General features: G+C 41.3%; 1 protein-coding gene across 1 annotated transcript in view; it reads right to left on the minus strand.

Moving 5' to 3' along the window:
- Positions 1–21,147, minus strand: part of MAGI1 (membrane associated guanylate kinase, WW and PDZ domain containing 1) — a 432,678-nt gene that overhangs the window by 144,746 nt on the left and 266,785 nt on the right. Inside the window, 1 exon segment of the mRNA XM_018554478.1 lies at positions 5,630–5,749. Coding sequence (XP_018409980.1) covers positions 5,630–5,749 — 120 coding nt within the window.

Raw genomic sequence — 21,147 nt, forward strand, 5'->3', positions numbered from 1 at the left:
AGTAAGATTTAAAAAAAAGAAATTTAAAAATAATTAGAAAAAAATTATAACAAATAAAGAAGAAGATTATCAGATAAACATTTTAAAAAGTTAAAAAATAAATAAAAATTAAAAAGTGTGTGTGTGTGTGTGGGGGGGGGGGCCCTTTTTTTCCTTAAAGTATGTATTTCAAATGTATCTTTTATCACTGTATTTCCTTCACAAATGTGTATGTTGCACATATTAGCCTTTAGTTAGCACCCAAAACACATTGGCTACCCCTGTGACTCATAATTGGCAAACAAAAATTGGACCCTATTAAACTTAGTTGGCGCCCACACTTCGTCGCCATTTTTGGGGTGTCTCTGTGGCAAGGGAAGAGCACCTTAACTAGAACACAGACTGTAATTTAAACCTAACAGGGGTTCGATTCAATCCATTTATTTAAAAAAAAAGAAAAAAAAAAAGAAAAGAAATTGAATTGAGCGTTTAATGTAAACTTAATGCCCATATACTTTTGTTTTTTTTATAAAACTGAACTAAAAAAATGGAAGACAGGATAACAATCATATAAAATGCATTAGTGTAACTTTTAAAGGGAACCTGCACTGAGAAAAATTGTCTGCCACTGCTGACTTCTTTCTGAAAATGGTAGTTACCTGGCAGTCATGCTGGCCCAATGCCACCAATACTTTGTGGGTCAGTGACCAGAAACAGCATGCAGCAGGTAACACCAAAGTAAAGTTTTAATTCCCATTCGGTGTGACACTTATTTTCAAAAGGAGAGGTCAGCAATGGCAGCCTCCATATTTCTTTCAGGACAGATTTAATTGAAGTGTAAAGAGACCGCATGCCTCTATATTATATATATATGCAAACTGCTATATAAGCTATAAAAATCCTGAATAATAATAATAATAAAGGCTTCCAGATTAACAAGAAAGCAGTCCCATACGAATCCCAATAATAATCATATGATCCAGCATGTCTCTCCAGTGCGGATCTCTGTCCCCTCTCATCTCGGCATGTCCAGCCTGTCACCCCCGCGGCCTCCTCCGGTACCCAGCTGAAACCGATTGGCCGGCTTCCCAACCAATCAGGAAACAGGGCAGCGCGTCATTACACGCTGCCCAGTTTCCTGATACAGAAAGTATCAGGCTAGGCATCGGAGCATTTGGGCGAGTACGAGAACTCGCCCAAATACTCGGTATCGGCACAGATATCAATACCAGTATCGGTGCATCCCTAGTAATTATATGTCTTCCCTATATTGTAAAGCGCTGCGCAAACTGTTGGCGCTATATAAATCCTCTATAATAATAATAAAGGAAAGACCAATAGCTGTTTTTTTTTTTGTTTTTGTATAATAAATAATGGTTCTATTATAATTGAAGGATCCACTTTAAACAAGTTTAAATTTTTTCTTTTATTTTTTCTTTCTATGGACAAATCTTTCAGAACCTTATTTCAGACAAATCACTGAGCAATTCTGAGAGCAAATTAACACACTGCTAGTGTCTGCAAATGGTTTAATTATCACGCAAAGAAGCCTTAATAGATACGTTTTATAACATGAATTACCCTGTAAGGAAATTCTATACTAGATACTTTATACTTTCTAAACCTTAATGAGAGATTAGGCAGCTAGAAAATAATCGAGGCATAGACAGAATAGAATTAGACTAATTGAAAACTACCTTTACTTTCTTTAGTCCCACGGGCAGAAGGACGCCCTGTATTCTTCTGTATTATACAAATAAGTTGGAACTGAGAAACTGACAAAATTTACAACAATACCGCATACTTTCAGCAAAGTTGACGTACAATATGCACAAAACTCACAGCAGATCAGGCCACTGCAGGTTTTCAACATTGCTACTGTCCTCCTGTGGCATACTGTGGTTCCTCTTGCCAGCTTGCAGTGTATTGCATTGCAACAAGATGCGGTGAAATACGTACAGGCAGTAACCGGCAGTAACAAGATAGGGACAGTAGGTTTGTTCTTATGTTGAATTTGTATGCAAGTTGGAACAGGGAATAGTTAACCCCCTGTAAAGTCTGTTTTGCTGTGTGTGCCCCTGTTCAGGTGATTTCATCTCACTTTGTGTCGCTGTGACAATTGGATTTTGAAACTTTTGGGTTGTGTTGGCAACAAGGATTGGTGATAAAGCTTCAGTGGAGACACCTTTTTCCCATGATCACTCTTACAGGAGTAAATTTCCCTTCCTAGGGGTAGATTTCCTCTCACTTCCTCAAGGACAGGACGTGAGATTACATCTTTCTAATGAGGATACAGACAGCAGTAAACACCTCACAGTGACCCAGAAGAAGAGGGGGGCACCCCTCTTCTGCACATCTAACAAGAGCCAACTTCCTGCCATGTACATACAGTACTACAAACCAGACCCAAAAAGGCGGGCACTCCTCGTCGGCACGAGCACGGTAGCATTACAACTACCCCTATACAGTAATAGCCTCCGTTTGTAAGTAGGAGTCGTATGTAAGTCGGATGTACGTAACTCGGGGACTGTCTGTACTGTATGTCGTATACCTTCTTTCAGTGCACACCATTGCAATGCCATGAGAAATGATTTATTAGGAAACAAAGCAGATAGTCTATGCATTAGGACAGACCAACCCACAAAGTATGAACAGACCCTTGAACTAACACAAGCCTATTATGTGTGTGGCTATCTACAGCACACTGGGTATAGAAATTATGATTTTTCGGGGCCTTAGACTGCTGCAGAGGACGGGGAGAGAGGCTGCAAGCACTGGTTTAAGAACAAGCTAGCTTGGAGGATCGGGTGAGTATAACTTTTTTTTTTTGTACCTAGACAAAAATAAGCAGTTAACCCTTGCGGTGCGGGGGTAGCCCCACTGCAAGGGTTAATAAAAGTTATCCCCAGACTTCTTCTTTAATCAGGTTGAAAAAGACACAAGTCCATCTAGTTAAACCAAGAGAGGGGAAAAAAATAAATAAATACATAGAAAACCTCCATAAATCACAACCATAGGTCCATAGTTGATCTAAGGGCCCGTTCACACCAGATGCAGTGCACTACCTCGCATTGCAGCCGGCTCACTTTTTTGTGGGGAAGGAGGGGGCACCGTAGCCACGGCCTTCCGGCCGAAATGCGATTAGCCGCACGGGATCACAAGGCACATTATGCCTGCGGTCTGGTGCAAGCAAAATAATGCAGCATTTTGATTGGACCGGACTGCAGGCATAATGTGCCTTGTGATCCCGTGCGGCCGAAGGGTATGACTAGATGCCATTTAATTCAATGGCCCGCCACGCCCCCTCCTGCCCTACAAAAAAGTGAGCTGGCCGCTATGCGAGGCAGTGCGTTCTGGCCCGGATCTGGTGTGAACGGGCCCTGAAGGAGGCAAAAAAATATCTTCTAAAGCATGGCGGTCCAACAGGTTAAAGAAAATACCCTTTGATCAGGTATTTCCTGGCTCAACAATCTCCGGTGTTATCATTAAATTAAAATCCACACGTCTCATCAATAAGCCAAACATCACAATGGCTAAATCACAGTATTATTTCAAGCAAAAAAACATTTCTTTCTTGCTATGAAAGGAAAATAAAAAGGGAACACATGGTCTCTGACTACCAGGAGCATTGCAGGCATTTTACATAGTAGGTAAGGTTGAAAAAAAGACATAGGTCCATTGAGTTTTTGAGTAATTAGAATGCTGAAGAGAGTCTATTGTTTTCGATCAGACTGATCCTGACTGGTAGACTTGCAGTTAAACAAGAGGCTCTGCAAGATACAGCCAAAAAGCAGAGCCAATGATTAAGAGAGCAGAGCCCCAAAAGCAGACCCTTGAGCCAATATGGCTGCCCCCAATGTACATCTATAGTTACAAACCACACAAAGAAACAGGCCCTTTTCAATAATAACACACACTAACAAAGTAATTTCCAATGAGCTCATCATGTTCACAAAACATCATAAACAGACCCCCTTTAAACACCAACATACTGCATACTCAATTTTAAAAGCATCACCTGCACCAAAACATGATGCTGTTCTTCATATATTAGGTGGGTTTGCTCGGTTTTGTGCAATGTTGGAATAATCAGTATAAAAACTGGATTATTATTGATAGGTTTCTGGAAGATCCATAAACTGTCTTTCATTGGCTACAGTGAACTATCAAGACGATTTGCATACAAAGCGTAAGATGATTGATCTGCAGGATTTATGCAACTGATATATATATAAAGTGGATTTTATTTCCTTGTTATTATAGTGTGGTTTACCTTTGTACTTGGGTTTGCATAATTAATATCATATCATGTATAAATAATAAGATAGATCTTTAAACATAGAGATTTTTTATGTGCTTAAGAATGGTCCAAGTAGGGGGCGTGGCCGAGATGTGAAGCAGAGCGGACGTGTCTGAGGGAGCTCCGCCGCCACACTGAGCTTCATCCGGCTTTAATCCTGCAGACTCGGTTCCTGTTCTTCACACCCGAGCTCCGGTGGATGTCCGGAGCAGGGGGATATGCCCTCTAGGTCTGGCAAGCGAGGTAATACCCCGAAAGGTGGCTGGAGGAGATCCCAGCGTGCGGCCTCGTGTCCCGCCGCCGCCATCTTGCCGCCGTCCATTGCTCCCTGTGAGTGCTCACACCGGACCTTGTGCATGGAGGGAGTAGCTGCAGACGCTGCTGAGGTGGCGCTGGCCCCTCCGGAGCAGCCTGTCTCCCCACCGACCACAAGTAAGGAGAGGGCTGAGACAACAGCTATCCTGGAGGCCATAGAGGGCTGTAAAATCGCCCTCACAGCCAAAATAGACCATCTGGCGGTGGAGTGCACATTGATCAGACATGATCTGGACAAAATTCGGGGCAGGATGTCCCAGGCGGAGGCGCGGGTGTCTGGGGTGGAGGACTCGGTACAGGAGCATGCTACTGAAGTAGATAGGCATATTCCATGAGACGGTGATGGGGTCAAATACATGTGGGGAGATGGGATGCTCTGTATAAGTTACCCCTGAAAATGTTCATTATGTTGTACGGTACAATATGTAATGCCATGTGATATGCTGCTGCTCGGGGGGGGGGGTATGTTGATGTTTATACAAGTACTCCCCGTGGTTAGTAAGGGGTTGTACAGAGTTGTTCTGTTGCATTCTATGTGTGCTCTCACGGCTGTGAGTGCGAATGTTGTTAACTGTTGTTACTTGTAACATAAAACTTTAATAAAAATAATTTTTCAAAAAAAAAAAAGAATGGTCCAAGTAAAAGAGTAAAACATTGTGTTTACCAAATATTTTGTAAGCAATTAAATCCTTTTAGCATTAAGAAGAGTTGGTTTTTCTCCTCCTCTCTTTCTTTTGCCCCCCCCCACCACCACCATCATATGAACCTGATTTTGCAAGCTCCAGCTCTTTTATCAGAATAACTGTTGCAATGATGTTATAGGTGCGTACATGAACAAAACCTCACCATATTCCAACAAATGTTTAAGAGTGGTCAAACAAGGGGAAGCCAAAATGTAGAAATAAGCCACATTTTGAAAATGTTGAAGCTTGGTGCTGCCTTGCCCAACTGTGCTGAGCTAGGGACAGCATCACAAATAACCTAAGGTGAAAGGAAGCCAGCTGTGCTGGCACACATATACATAGACAAGCTTACCTTCATATGTCCCAACTTCAAGTAGAGTTCCACTCTGTTCAAGAGCCAAAAACTCCTGTACAGTCAGAAACTGGTAGTCCACGCCAGGGATCTCCCCTTCTCTAGGCAGACGTGTTGTGCCTAGAAAAAAAAGAATTCAATCTGTTAGCAATAGTTTGCCTTGATTCAAGTTTTATTACACGTAAATGAAAAGATGGCCAACACAATAGCTAGATGATCACCAACAAAGCTCGGGTACAGCTCAATGTAGGAGATACAAGAATGTGTGAGAAGAAGAATGTGTGAGAAGAATACGTTCTCATTAACACTACAGCACAAGGTTATAATGCATGTTATGGTAACACATAGCAATGATCATGCCATTGATTGTCAACCCCCAACACACATCTACAGTTCACTAAAGCGCACCACAACACACAAAATCACACCGGGCCTTTTTATTTGTGTGTTGACAACCTATTTGAAATGAATGGGCTACCAAACACAATGTGCTTCAACACACAAAAACATATCTGTTGCATCAATCTGTGTTATATGCCTTTCAAGGAACCACAAAGAGGAGACATCTTAGATGTCAGAAGCACAACTAAAGCTGGCCATACACCTAAAGGCTTCTGGGTTGAAACAAGAAAAATTATTTGATTCCTCCCATCTACACTAAAGAGTGTGGAGAGCAGAATCTCTCCTGCTGGCTACTGTATTAAGTTGACATCTATCATTGCCACAATATTTGACTGGCTACAGTCACTGTTCTCCCGACTTTTTTTTCCGCCTGGCTCCTTAGATTTTTTTCATTTGAAGTTTATCGTGACGGAGGGCCACCCAACTTGAATTTCAGCCAAATCACAGGAAATCGGCCAAAATTCAAGCCATGTGTGGCCAACCTTATTTGTTGACCCAAACATCAAATGGAGCATTGCCAAATAGTCTTCTTACAACAAGAGGCAGAACAGTATCAAACAGGTTGTCAGTCAGTCAGTCAATTATGGGGTCTGGGAGAGTCATGAAAACATGATATGATGTCTGTCCACCGACCATTGTAGGCTTGATAACAGTATGAGGAGATCATGAACATGATGCATCAGCCAGTTGAAATGTGGGACTAGCACCTTAAAGTGTTTGTAAACCCTAACAATAAACCTCTCAATTGTTTTCTTTTGGTCTGTTGTATATTTTATTCAAAGTGATTTATTTTCTAAAACAAAACAATACCAGTTGATCCTATGAAAAATCTATTGAGCTTACAACTTCCTGTGCTCTCTGCTGCACTGTTATGTGTTACATTGTTTCCAGTTCTCCCTGTGGACTAAAGAACACCTCCCACTATTTTATGGAGATGAGGAGTTGTTAAGGTGTTGTGTAGCCCTAACACACTTCCTGTGCTCTCTGCCTCTGCTGCACTGTTATGCGTTACATTGTTTCCAGTTCTCCCTGTGGACTAAAGAACACCTCCCCCTATGTTATGGAGATGAGTTGTTAAAGTGTTCTGTAGCCCTAACACACTTCCTGTGAAAGGGTGACAACATGGCTCCTCCAGAGTTACATTACAGTGTGCTTTTCACCCTAGGGCAAGAAGTGTGTTACTGTCAGAATCACATTTTTGTTATTGAGTTTAGATATGCTTAACAACTGGGAATGTAAACACTGTGGCACAGTGGTGGGTGCAGTTACCATCTTACTATCACCCAATCCAAAACGGATATCTCAGTTTTGCATGATTTCTGGGAATTTCAATCACATCCTCCTGCAAACTGTAGGAATGAAATATCACCACCAGAATTCTCAGATTTGTCCAAATGCTGTGGTCATTACAGCATTTGTCGGGTTTACAATGACCATAGACAAAAGGTTCAACCAGATTTTTAGATCCACCCATCCCCTATTACAAAGTTTTCTTTATGACTGCATATTGTCTCTTGAGTTGAGCCAACAACGTTCCAGATACAAAAATAATCACTGACATTCAACACAAATTAGATATATTGATCATAATGACTTTTAAACTATGTAGATGACCATTGACAAATATAATCAATACCTTAGAAAATGTAAAGTACTGGGCATTTACAATCCGCAAGATATTCCTTACTATTTAAAAGTGGTCAATCAACAACCACATCAGCTTAAAATGGTATAAGGAGCAAACATTGTTCAAAAATATGAGCATTCATATAAATCATTTTTACAAATTCTTCATCAACTCTTCTAATAAATTGGCCCTTACCCAGCCAGCCTTACATCTGATTGACTGACTTCTCAAGTTTGCAATAATTTGTTCCCTGAGGCCCCAGCTGCTAACTCATCAATAGCATTGGCTTATCTCTACCTAATCGGTCAACGTTTTGATGTTTGCTGGGATTGCTCCCAATCGTTTTCGCACACTTGGCTCCATTTACAAAGCTTTAGCATCAGGATAAGGGTATCTTCTTTCAAAAAAAAGAACATTATTTTAGTTTAGTCCGAATAAATTTGGAAATTAAAGTAACATGGAAAAAATAAAAAGCTTAATGCAGACAACACAGTCATACAACTGCAGTTGAACTGTATACAGAGTGCACTCATCTGACTGTTTCTGGGCACCCTAACGCTAAAAACACTGTGTGCATACACAGTTGTACTAGAGTCAGAGAATGTGGGCTCAGATGATACAACATCTGTTCTAGGACACACAACCACAGGGAGGGGACAAAGGCACCAGCTGTCAGCTTCCTGCAACACTCTCTAGTGATATTGCCCTCAGCTAGAGAACACTAGCTCCGTCCCTGTGACACACACAGCTCGGATATTGTCTTGAGTGCAAGTGATGAAAAATCTAACACTCTTTGACATTTGTCAAGGACACAAGAAGGCTGCTTTGGAAAAAAAGTCCCATGTAGGTGAAGAACAACAATGAGATTTGTCCTAGCTGCTTAATGACCATTCAAAAGCTAAAAGAGACTTGCCATACAGCTGTGATGGAAAAAAAAAACTACTGATGACAGCCACCATGGATCCCATCTTGTATGGCAGGGTGGATCACCATCACACTATATCTCAGGGATTTCCAGGTCGTCCCTTCTCCCATAATTATTACAAAGCCAAATATCCAAATGATAGTTAAAGTTTTCCAGTGGGTGTATCTTTACTGTACAACAGAAACATAATTAGGGAACCAAGCCGTTAGCGTGATGATGGTCATCTTGGACCATGATACACCAGCTAATGAATCAGCGACCAAGAGAAGCATGCATGTTTGTTGCAGGCCAGAGAGTCACTAGACAGAACAGCCAAAACTTTGCATTTGCTATATTTGTAGGCCCCTTGCTAAAGATCCCTTGGCTGAGTTTGGCGGGAAAAGGTGATCAGAAGGGATGGACCTTCTCATCCAGTCATTATTATGGTGCAAGCATGCAAATGTAGCCACTCATTCAGTCATTATTATGGTGCAGGCATTCAAGTAGAGCCCATATATGCATGGCAAGCCAATGTATAATGTACGTAGGCAGCTCAAGGTATGATCTGCAGATTAAAATGAGGGTCTATCCAGCAGAGACGGGAATAGTGGGGGTTGCAGGGATTTCTTGAATTACCACTGCAGGGACTTATCTATTCCTTTTGTCCACATTATCTGATAAAACTTGACAGTCCACATTCTGTACATAACTGCTCTGGATCTAAGCAAATATTTAAAGTACCATTAGAAAGAGGAGACAGAGAAGAGGAGGAGGAGGTGTGAAGTCAGCGACCCCCCTTCCCTTTACACACACTGTCTCATGAACAGAGTGACAAGCTGGACACACGCTCGGCAGATGGGAGAATCAAAGAGTTTCTATAAGCCGTCTGGATGTGTACAATGATTACAGGCTCCACTTAAAACAACCCCACAATGTTTGCTTTCAAAGCAGAATACACTTTGATTACAAAGAGATTTTTTTAATCACAAGCGGCGATTTCAGTTTGAAGTCTCAGCAATTAATAATTTTAAAAAATGAGTTTGCATTGAGAATTTGTAGCGAATTTGAATCATAAGCCTCATAGCCTCATCTTTCTCAATTCAAATGCTGATTACTACCAGGTCCAAAGTGCGTTAATTAAGGGTAAGATGTGAAGGGTGTTATAGGGCATAATTTCCCATTTATCTCTTCCTTGGCAGAGTCCCATGATTAGGTTCTTTATGGACCGGTGGTTCTGGTACAGCTACACACAGAGAACACACAGATTGTTGCAAATTAGAGAACTGGCAACTAAACGATAGAGGAAGACTCCCATTTTGATAGCAACTTGTAAACAGTGTTAAAGTGTCTACAAACTAGTGATTTCTAGCTTTAAAGAGACCCTGTTGCCAGAACATTTAATTCAACAATAATCTTCCCATAAGAATTTATGTGCATTTAATGTCACTTAGACATACTATTTAAGTTGGGTATACACATTTTTATTTTCTTCGTTCAACCTGCCAGCTAAAAGAAGAAAATAGAAATGATTCCTCTATTAACGCTTACGAGTTGATCGAGGAATCTCCTGCTGTTTACATTGCATTCTGACAGCGGGTGCCGGTTTGCTGTCAGCATATACCAACAGAGCGAGCAGCTTGTTGGCTGCTCACTCTGCTGAGCTGAGAATTTTTCAACATGCTCCTTCAATCAGCTGATCGAGGGATGCCAGTCAAAAAGGTGACGACATCGGCACTCGCGCTTGGAATTTCAGCTGGTTCATTGAGAACCGTCTGAAATTCAAAGTGTGTATACCAGGCTTTACCTTCCTATTTAAAAGCTTCCTTTATGCAGACATCCAAGAGCCCTGAAACTGCTGCTGGGCGCCACCATCTTGGGTGTAATGTCAACAGCCTCAGCAGACTCGAAGCTGTCACTAAAGTGACATTCTATAGTATTTCCTCTTTGCTCTTCCCCAGCAACTACATAAAATGTTATGTAGAAGTACATCCTGAAACTTCAGAAGTAACCCTTGGCATACATGACCATGTTTTCAGAACTGGTGCCACAAACCTTAGATGACAGGACATGAGTCTAATATTCATGGGGCCCCTGCAAACACTTTAGAGTTAAATCATTTATCAACTGATAAAAGACTTCTGACAAGAAGATAAACCAATCACTGTGATCAGCCCTTTTAGCGGAAGGACCATTTTTAAAGACTTGACTTTCGGCAGGTTTCACTCTCCTTATAAGTCCTAGAAAAGGCATCCATCTTTATTTATGTTTGTATAACCGGCAAACAGAACAATCTTTTTCTTACTCTAATTATGTTTACAGGTATAATTAAAATACACTCTGGGATCACCGACAGGAATTACAACACATAATCATCACATCTTGTTTATACATATTTAGATATTTGTTACTACTCATCCTTAGAGTCCAAAAAGTATTGCACGCCATCCATAGCTGTATAAAGAAAGGATGTACCATAGTGAGTGAGTCCAGAAAGAAAAGTGGCCCTTTGGAAGCTACCACATAACTGTCAACATTCCTGGAAAAAACGTGAAGATGTTTTCCTGCGATATGAAAAATGCAGATGTGTTTCATGTGCTGCTTGCCATGGCAAGTTGCACGGTTCTCGCATGACAGGGTCAGGAAATCCCGCATGACATGGGGCATTTTTGCAAATGTAGGGAATGTCCTGTAGAAAGCTGCACAATTGGCAACCATGGCACTTTTGATTATAGTGATATACACCAAAGCTGATCACTGGGTTAGAGAGGGATCATTTTCATGGCTCCATCCACTACCCATTAACATAGCAAAGTGTATCTCTTGAATGCAGGAATATTTCCCCATGCGTTGTCACTTGAAACACACTGCAGGTTTAGGAAAATGTTCATGTACCAGAAATATAGTGTGCACCTACCTTCTCCAACATGACAATATGGTGTCAGCCCTACCTACTCTATCTCTGATGGATTGCAAAAAAACACAGGACTCATCTGATATACTCCCCCTCCTCACTTCATTAACACCTTATGATCTCCTCCCTCCTCATCCTCCATAACACCTCCTCAATTTCTCCTCCCTCCTTATCTCCATAACCCCCTCCTTATCTACTCCCCACCCCCTCATGGGGGAGTAGATAAGTACATTTTTAGGGTTTACATACACTTTAGAAAAAAGATAAAGAGTATTTTGGTAGAAGAGACTTTATACGTTTATTTTACCAATTATTTGCTTACACTTCCTGTTGTATCCCTAGGAGACCATAAATCATGTGTTTACACTCCTATGAGCAAGGGTGCATCCATATCCTATTGCATGCAGCATATTGAAAGCCAAAATAAGAACCTATTTACCTAACATGAGCCCTACAACAGACTGAGCAGCGGCGCTTCAACCAACACTATTTGTATCACATTACAACCTGCTGCTAGACTGCAAAGAGACACATAGAAGACAAGAAAATCAAGAGCCAGCCTCCCTGACTATACTAGACTGTGGGGAGATGCGATGCACACCATAGCCCTACTTGCTTCCTAGCAACAGTCTGTCAAATGATCGCACAGCAACTGGATGAAGCTGTGAACATCACTGCTGGCAAAAATATGACTGATAACCTTAGCACGGCCTACTACAGTGACACTTGCAGATTCAGCTAATAGTGTCGTATTATGTGATGGCCTGCTGAGAGGCAGATTGGCATATCACAGTGACACTTATGGGCCAATTTATCAATCTTCCACCCAGCTGTATGCTGGGCAAATGCCGTTCGCATGGCACCCCAACCATAGATGAAGCTGAGGAACATAGGAAATTCCTATGCTACTCGGCTCCCGATGCAGGGCTGGATGGAAACTTTTTAAATAGACTCTAGTACTGACAGTTCTGCCCAGTTACTATTGGCAATAGTTAGCCTAAAACCAGAATTATTTCTACAAGTTGGCCAGTGGCAGCCTTCAGAACTGGAACCGTAAATACAAGGTTAGATTACATACATGGGTGCTATTTTACATGCAAAAGGAATTGTATTTCTGTGTATCCATTTACACAGCGCTGCCACACAGCACAGTCTATTGCATTATACAATACCGCTTGGTCATCCACCAATCTTAGACCCCCCTTCGTTAGCCGACGGAGCCACTTGGGCCGGTGAGTTTGCCCAAGAAACTTTCTGCACGAGTGCCAGCCAAGGCATTGGCCTATACACATACAGCACAGCAATGAAGTAATAAAATGAACTAGGATCACACTAATCCAGCACGTTATTATTTTGAGTTGCCCCCACTCAAGCGGACATTAATAACGTGCTGGATTAGTGTGATCCTAGTTCATTTTATTACTTCATTGCTGTGCTGTATGTGTATAGGCCAATGTAGTTGGATCTGTATGTGCGTTATAATTAATCGAAAATAATCGATTAAAAAAAATTTGATTAATCGAACACGAAAATTTTTATCATTACCAGCCCTATTAAAAATACATTCAAGCACCTTAACTATTAACAAAAATTTATCCTTTTTGTGTATCACTCGGCTGTAGATCCTCAAATCATCTCTGAATTGGTGCTGACACCGTCCTTCCTTTTAGAGGGGGGCTACTTTTGTTCCACATGGTCCCTGTGTGCGTTGTAGTCACCACTCCAAGCTCACTCCTGTGATGGACTACAATCTCAATTCAGATAAGGTAACTAAACATGAAATTGTAGTTCATCATGGGAGCGTGCTTGGAGTTGTGGCTATTTTACAACAGAACTCCTAACCAGTATATTTGTTCCATGTCATTGACTCACTAGGTATCTCAGCCAGGATCAACATGATGGCCCTGGAGCTCCTCTACATTTTAAAAAACAAGCTGTTAATTGAAGCAATCCTATTAACGTACATGCATTACAGCATACCAAAATGAAGCAAATCAAACCTCAACGCATGTCATAAGCTTTTTTCCCCAAAAGAACCAAGGACTGGCCTCAAAGAAGAATTTCGTACAGCTTAACTACCCAATAGACGCCAGAAAGAAAACATTAAATTATTTGCCAGCAATAGCCTCTGGTGTAGAAACTCTTCTGGGTCCTCAGCTGCTTTACTTCATCTACCAAAACAGATCTCACATTTATAAACAATCACTTTTTCTTTCAACAAACATCTCAAAACAGCAACGTCAAATGTCAAAAAGGTAAACTCAACACCGGGCTTTTTGCCCTTTGGGCATTAAGAATGGGAGATCAGGTCTGATGTAATGTGGGTGGCCACTTTCAAATGGAAATTGAACAAAAAAACACTACACGTATATGTCAACAAACTGCTAAAAACACCTCACTCACTGACTATCTGATCTGCGGCAAGAAATCCGACACCACGAACAGACAGACATCTGAAATGTCTCCTGTCATAAGTGTAAGTGACAAGGAAGACCTGACCTGGACATTTGGAGACCCTTTCTACAGAGGCAAGTAGAGTCATGATCATTCATAGAGAAGAACTTTTTCCACTCAGTGAATATCTTTACCAATGGACCAATAAATTGATGAATAAGTAAAACTATATCTAAGAAAAGACAGATTGGGCAGCCAACATCTGGATGAACATTACAATGTAAATGTGCCCAAATCTGCCAATTTCCAGCCGGACAGACACCAATCTCATACTTGTGGCTCCACAAAGTAGAATGTACAGGCAACCCAAGAATTGAAAGTTATTTAAAACAAAGATGATTGCAATATTTTCAAACATGCAACGGTCTTCTCGTCTCCAAATTATAAGGAAGTTGCATTCTTTTGCTTTCTTTCTACCAATTTTTGGGATAGGCAAGAAGGACAGCAGAACATTGGTAGGCAAAGGAACTCCAGTTACTCAGCCGCTAAAGAATCCACAAAAATTACCCGTTTAAGTAGATGTCAACCTAAAAAACCTTTCAGGTACATTTAGTTAGAACTTGTGTCAGTTTTTTCCCATCAAGGAAATTATAACTCATTCCCTGCCACCAGAAGGAGCAAGGGGAACGCTTACCAATGTATACACAGATAGCAATTATAAAAACTATCGAAAACAAAAACAAACATTTGGGATTTTACCTCCTGTGGCAGCTGACTGAAAATAATACTGCATCCAAGTATAGTCACATGTAAATCTCAGTATCTTAACTTTTATACAAGTGAAATAAGTCAAAGATAAATTGCTGGGAACAACATCAGTAGTGTTTTTTATATGATGCAAAGCACTGATTTTTTTAAATTGTTTTGCTTTTGGTATAGTGGTCAAAAAAGACGGAACATTTGCCTTTTTAAAATATATATATATATAAACGTGAAGATGTATATATATATGTATATATATAAACGTGAAAAAACTTATGTAAAAAACGTATGTAAAACGTATGTAAAAAACGTATGTAAAAAACATTTACATACGTTTTTATATATACACATAAAAACAGTCTTAAAACAAATAATCTAATTCAGTCAGCCAATTAACATACCAGCATGCCTTTGGCGTGTGGGACAAAACCAGTAAAACCACATAAGCACAGGAAGAAACATGCAAACAGCATGCAGGATTTCAAGGCAGGGACTGATGTGAATGTATAGTATCTAAAGGTCTGCATAAATTGTTGGCACAATAAAAAATGCATATAATAAATAAATATCCACAAATAAAAGCTTGCTTCTATCTATAGTTTTTAAATATAAATGGGATCAGCCAAGTTTGTGCATTACAAAGCAGGCTCCTTCCTACTACGGCACTGCTAAACAGCAGTTGTTAAAGTGATAAGCTGGTCATTTGCAAGGAAATTTGCACTTAGCTTGGTAAATGTGCTAAAGCTCTGCTGACTTCAGTCATTCAATCATGTGCAAGCAAAAAAAAAACCCTGATTTTTAACATTTCCCTACATGTAACTTTGTACTCTTTGCTAAATGAATATTCACCACAATCACTAAGCCGGCGTTTCTCAAACTTTTTTTCAGTCACAGCTCCCTTTAAAAGTATGCAAAATCTCGAGGCACCCGATGGAACCCATGCAAAAACACACAAAAAAGTGGGTTTCCCCCTTCACATCAAAAAGCCCACTTCCAATCAAGATACCCTTTCACATCAGAGTCACCCTTTGCATCAGTAGCCCCCCTTCACATTAGGAGTTCCCCTTTCACATCAGAAGCCCCTCTTTCATGTCAGAACCCCCCCTTCACATCAGGAGCCCCCTTCACCTCAGTCTTCATTCCCCCTTCACATCACAGTCCCACTACCATCAAAGGACTGAGGAAGTCAGAAGGCACACCAGGGTGCCACACCACCCTGGTTGAAAAATACCACAGTAAGCTTTATGTGAATGCACTTTGCAAAGTGAACATGCTCTACTCCTTTAGTAAATCAATCTCATCCTGCCAGATGACTCAAGACAAAAAACATTGTGTAGCCTCAAATGACACAAAACACCCACAATGCTCCTGCCGGCTGCAGACCATGTGCTCTTCCGTGCCTAGGCTTGAGGTCACCCGAGAGAGCTTGGAAGGACCAATTTGATTAAAATGAATGACTGGCAAAAATAATTATTTTAATCAAAACACTAATGCTGTTTGGTAATGCCAACATACTGTTTGTGTTTCAAGTGTGAGTTTTAAAGACAGATTCATATTTACCCTATAGTAGTCCATATGTTATAAGTAAGGACAAGGAAAAACAGAGGAAGAAGCGCTACGACCGAACGAGGTATAATAAGTTTTAGTTTAGAAAACAATTCCAGGGAATGGGTGGGGGTCAACTGTCAGGTGCTTCTCAAACCTCTCCATTTTTGTTATCTTCAGTCTAAACGTCGGACACCCAGGTCCGCACATTTGAGAAGCAGCACACCTTGTGCTCCTTAAACCCCCCTCCATTCCTTTGGAGAGAGCGCCCACTCCCTGGAATTTTTTTCTAAACTAAAACTTATTATACCTCGTTTGGTCGTAGAGCTTCTTCCTCTGTTTTTTCCTGTCCTTACACACCACATGTCGGACACCCCGGTCCGCATAAACTTAGAAGCTGCACACCTTACCATTAACCCCGAGACTTTTTGCTCTCCCCCCCTTTTTGGTGAGCACCGTAACATTGAACTTTGTTTTTTAACTTTTCATATGTAAAAGTATATAGCTTTAAAATAGCATGCCTATATACATACTATTTTGTAAGACACAGCTTTTAATGTGACGCTAAGATTAAACCTTAAAATGCCCTCAAGCACCTTAACTATTAACAACTTGTATTTGTGTATCACTCAGCGGTGGATCCTCAAATCATCTCTGAATTGGTGCTGACACTGTCCTTCCTTCTGGAAGGGGGCAACTTTTGTTCCCCATGGTCCCTGTGTGTGTTGTAAAGTAGTCACTGCTCCAAGCTCACTCCTGTGATGGACTACAATCTCAATACAAATCAGTAAACTAAACCTGAGACTGTAGTCCATCACAGGAGTGAGCTTGGAGCGGTGACTACCTTACAACACACACAGGGACCATGGGGAACAAAAGTAGCCACCCTCCAGAAGGAAGGACTGTGTCAGCACCAATTCAGAGATGATTTGAGGATCTACAGCCGAGTGATACACAAATATACATTTTTGTTAATAGTTAGGGTACTTGAGTGCATTTTTAAGATTTAACTCCTGAGTTTAGTGTCACTTTAAGAGAAGTCAAAGAAACACAATCTTTAGCTGTGACTTTGCTATTTGTTTCTCGCTGTAAAGTTTGGCAGACATATTGTTCCACACAAGTCTTTGACCTATAACATTGCCAAAGCCATCTATTGACACTAGCCCTAAATATACAGAGGACACAGCTAACCTTTGCAGGCAATGAAATTCTGTACATCAGCAAATACAAAGAACAACGGAGAAAAAAAACATGTATTTGTTCTTCAACAGGTCAAGTTTAGAAAAAGGAAAAGAAAAGCACATAAAATAATATAAAATAAATTTACTGTTGATTTTTGGCCAACTGGAGCTCTCCTTCAATTTCCAGAGGCCCGAAGCCTCTGACCTCCATTAACAGGAATTTGATTGGTCACTCAGAAAGAACGGTATTCACCGAATCCCAAATGAGCCATTTCCCCACGATATGATACGTATTTGTTATTTTTGAAAGCTTTTAACATCCCGGCGGGGGGTCTTGAATAAACCACTGAACATATTGTAATTTATATGGAAAAGATTTGAGGTTTACGATGGCGTTGATTATTGCGCGCGTTCATCTTCGCTACTGCAAGCTTGACATTCAGGCTCCTAATGACATGCCGACAACGTAGATGCGCAATGTATTGTCTTCTGTATTATAATATAATAAGGTTTTATTAGCAATCATCCTTTAAAAGAAATGTTATTACAGAAGGGTCCCGGAAAGTGAAAATAAGATTTACAAATCCATTGACGATTTGCAATTACCGCAACGCTGCTATCGTATTTTAATGAGCATCTTAGACTCTCTTTCTCGCTCTTTGATTTAGCGGAGACGTGTTATTTAATTTTTTTTATACCACATACTTACAATTTATTTTTGGAACTCTTCCATGACCACAGTGGTCATATACACATCCTATTTTGTTGGGTTGCGCAGTGCACCTACGTAAGCCTGTGTTGCAGTGATTGTAAGGAGATCATCGTTATGGTATTCTGAATGCAGTTAAGCATGTCAGTGTTACAGCCATCATTCATATGTCCCACCACTTTGTGCTCATTGACAGAACAAAGGCGGACGGTCAATGCTGATTACACATGTAGAACTGCCTGCTAGAGCCAGTTTATAAGGGTACTTTATAACCTATCCCGTTACTTGTTTCCCCCAATAGCAGTTGGTGGGGTCAGGAGATGTGCCCAGTCATGAGATCACCTCTCAATCTAGCCAGTTACCTCATGACTATGGAGAGGTTTAGATCTATGATATAGTGAAGTAGTGTGTAAGTGTAACATGTATTTATTTCCACCCAAAGATCACATTACTTCCATTGGAATGCCTTTTTTCTGTCCTTCCCTTATTAGGCCTTATTCACACGAGAAAAGGCCGGCACGTACAGCTCCGTGCTGCGTGCACGGCAGCTCCCGGGAAGGGCAGGTCCTTCCCAGGAGTTGCCCGATACGGCCGGGCACACAGAACGGAGCTGTACTGCCGGCCTTTTCTCGTGTGAATGAGGCCTGAGGACCACACCATCTTTGTTCAAGCATCAGCCCAGGTCAGCATCTAAACCCTGGAGTGAAATTATATACTTTTAACTCCTGGTGCTACACATTCAGGATTCTCTACTTGCCCAGTTAGCTTCTTCACTTCAAGCTGAAGAAGCCACTTGGATGGGGTTAGCGAAACAATCAAAATTAAAGAACAAGTCAAGTTGAATGTAGTGAACTACCACTTGCACAACAGGCTCTAGCTGTCTCTAATATATAGAAATCCTAAAGTAGCAAAGAATAATAACTTTCTTACAGCCACCAATCAGATTCAGCCATACCATGAAAGTTTGAAGGTGAATGGTGACGAATTACACGCAAAGAGCGAGAAATTACATAGCACACACTTGAAGAAGCAGATCAACTAACTCAACATGTGGTGAGCACTCTGTGACCTGTCAGTCTATTTAATAATACTCAAAGATATACATTGAGCAGATTTTCTGACTAGTGGTATTACTTTGAGATTAAAGTATAATAGTCTAATCAAAATCTAATAATTTGTTTATATCGTTTATGTAGGGACCCTTCCCTATGCAGTCATGTCCCTAGTTTCAATTAAGTATTGTTTTCTGATAGTCTGTAGTCAGCCTGAGCATTATTTGATAGTTCTGTTTCTCTTGGTCCTCAGTACAGTGTTATTTTTTGCTTCCGCTGGCTGTTGTGGGTGCCACAGGCTTAAGAGAAAGAAATCTAATAATGCTCCATTATGAATATTTCTGTCTTCCTGATCAACGACTAGGAGGTTTATTGCCAGTAGTGCATGCTGGGGAAGGGAATAAATATTTGAGGTGACCTTGAAAAGCACTACTCCTTTCAGGCCAGCCTCCATGGTAAGGTTTTCTGCTGGAGCTTTCTGCCTTCCAAGCCTGCTGCCTGTACAGACCTATAGCCCACAGTACTGTAGGCCTGACTCTGGTACCTGAAGAGCTTGCACTGCCTTGCTGGAGGGAACATCCGGAAGGAGTGAAGAGTTTGGGTGGAGCACCAGGGATGAAACTTCATCTGCTGAAGTGTTTCCGGAAGAGCTGGGTACAAGTTGTGGACATTGCAGGCAGTTCTGGTGGCTCATTCAAAGAGAACGAGTGGTGTGTTTAAACTTGATGCTTTACAGTCTGCGGGTTACAGAGTACTGGTCCGGCCTAAACATATTCTCTTATGTGTTGACTGTAAGTTTGTTCTGGAGTCTTCGCTTTTGGTCCTTTTGGGTATCCTGTGCCATAACCTCTCTCTTTCTTGGCTTTAATAAATGCTGTTAACCTTTTAAGTGACTTGCATCTATTCTTTTAAACCAACAAAGAGTCAAGAATTCCGCCCTGAGGTGAAATGCTAGCCCACCGAGCCATCTGGGGATTCCCTCAGAATATTTTACATGTCACACAATAACACAACAACCGTAGGTGATATTCTGAGTTTCATGTTTCTCTCAATGAAAACACCTTTCTGCAGTGAGTGCTGCAAGGCCTAGGCGAGCCACCTGTCATCCCACCAGATGTGACAGACAATGTTCTTTTCAGGCAGACTAACCTCTAAAGTTCAATGGCTGGGAGCACGGTGCTTCCTGCCAGTGGCGTAACAACCGGGGGGGGCAGCAGGAGCTCGGGCCCCAGGCGAAAAGTGAAGGGGGGGCGCCGGCCGAAATTGGCACTTTCGGCTAAATGCCGAAAGTGACATTTTCCTGCCGTTTTGTCGGCGCGTCCGTGATTTCTTTCATCGCCGCTGGGACACAGAGCAGTGCCCAGCGGGGATGAAAGGAATCAGAGAGAAAATGACAGCACTTCCTGCCCAGCATTCTTACTACTCACAAAAACTGTGCAACCGCCTGCTCAGCACAGTGTATACTCCTTCAAGAAATACTCTGGTCTGAACAAAACATTTCAATGGTTTCTTAAGACGGATCTGGATAAATACGTCTGTGAATGTTCCTTCTTGGATTTATCAAGGTTATGGTAAGGTTAGTATTAGGGATGCACCGATACCGGTTTTCGGTAACGATATTTTTTTTTGGCACTAGCCGATACCGAAAGTCCAATTAAGGAAGCCAGGCTGCGTATAATGGCTCGCCACCTGGCTTCCTGATTAGCAGGGAAGACGTCTCAATGCTCCCTCCTCACCAGGTGACGAGAAAGTATGGAGCCGGCTTTCTGGCCAATCAGGAAACCGGGCACCGTGTAATGACGCGTTGCCCGGCTTCCTGATACCGGAAGCTCAAGAATTGGGCTAGGCAATCGGAGTACGAGTACTCGCCCAAATACTCGGCATTGGCACCAATGCCAGTATTGGTATATCCCTAGTTAGTAGTATTTAGTCTCATTAAACTGGCCTTGTTTTATGTTTAAGGATGTTTTGCTACTCATCTAAGATCAGCAAAAAGTCCAATTAGCTCCTTCAGCTCAAGTGTAAGAAGCT

This window comes from Nanorana parkeri, unplaced genomic scaffold (genome assembly GCF_000935625.1).
Source record: "Nanorana parkeri isolate BGI_ZX_2015 unplaced genomic scaffold, ASM93562v1 scaffold9, whole genome shotgun sequence".
NCBI classification, from domain to species: Eukaryota; Metazoa; Chordata; class Amphibia; order Anura; family Dicroglossidae; genus Nanorana; species Nanorana parkeri.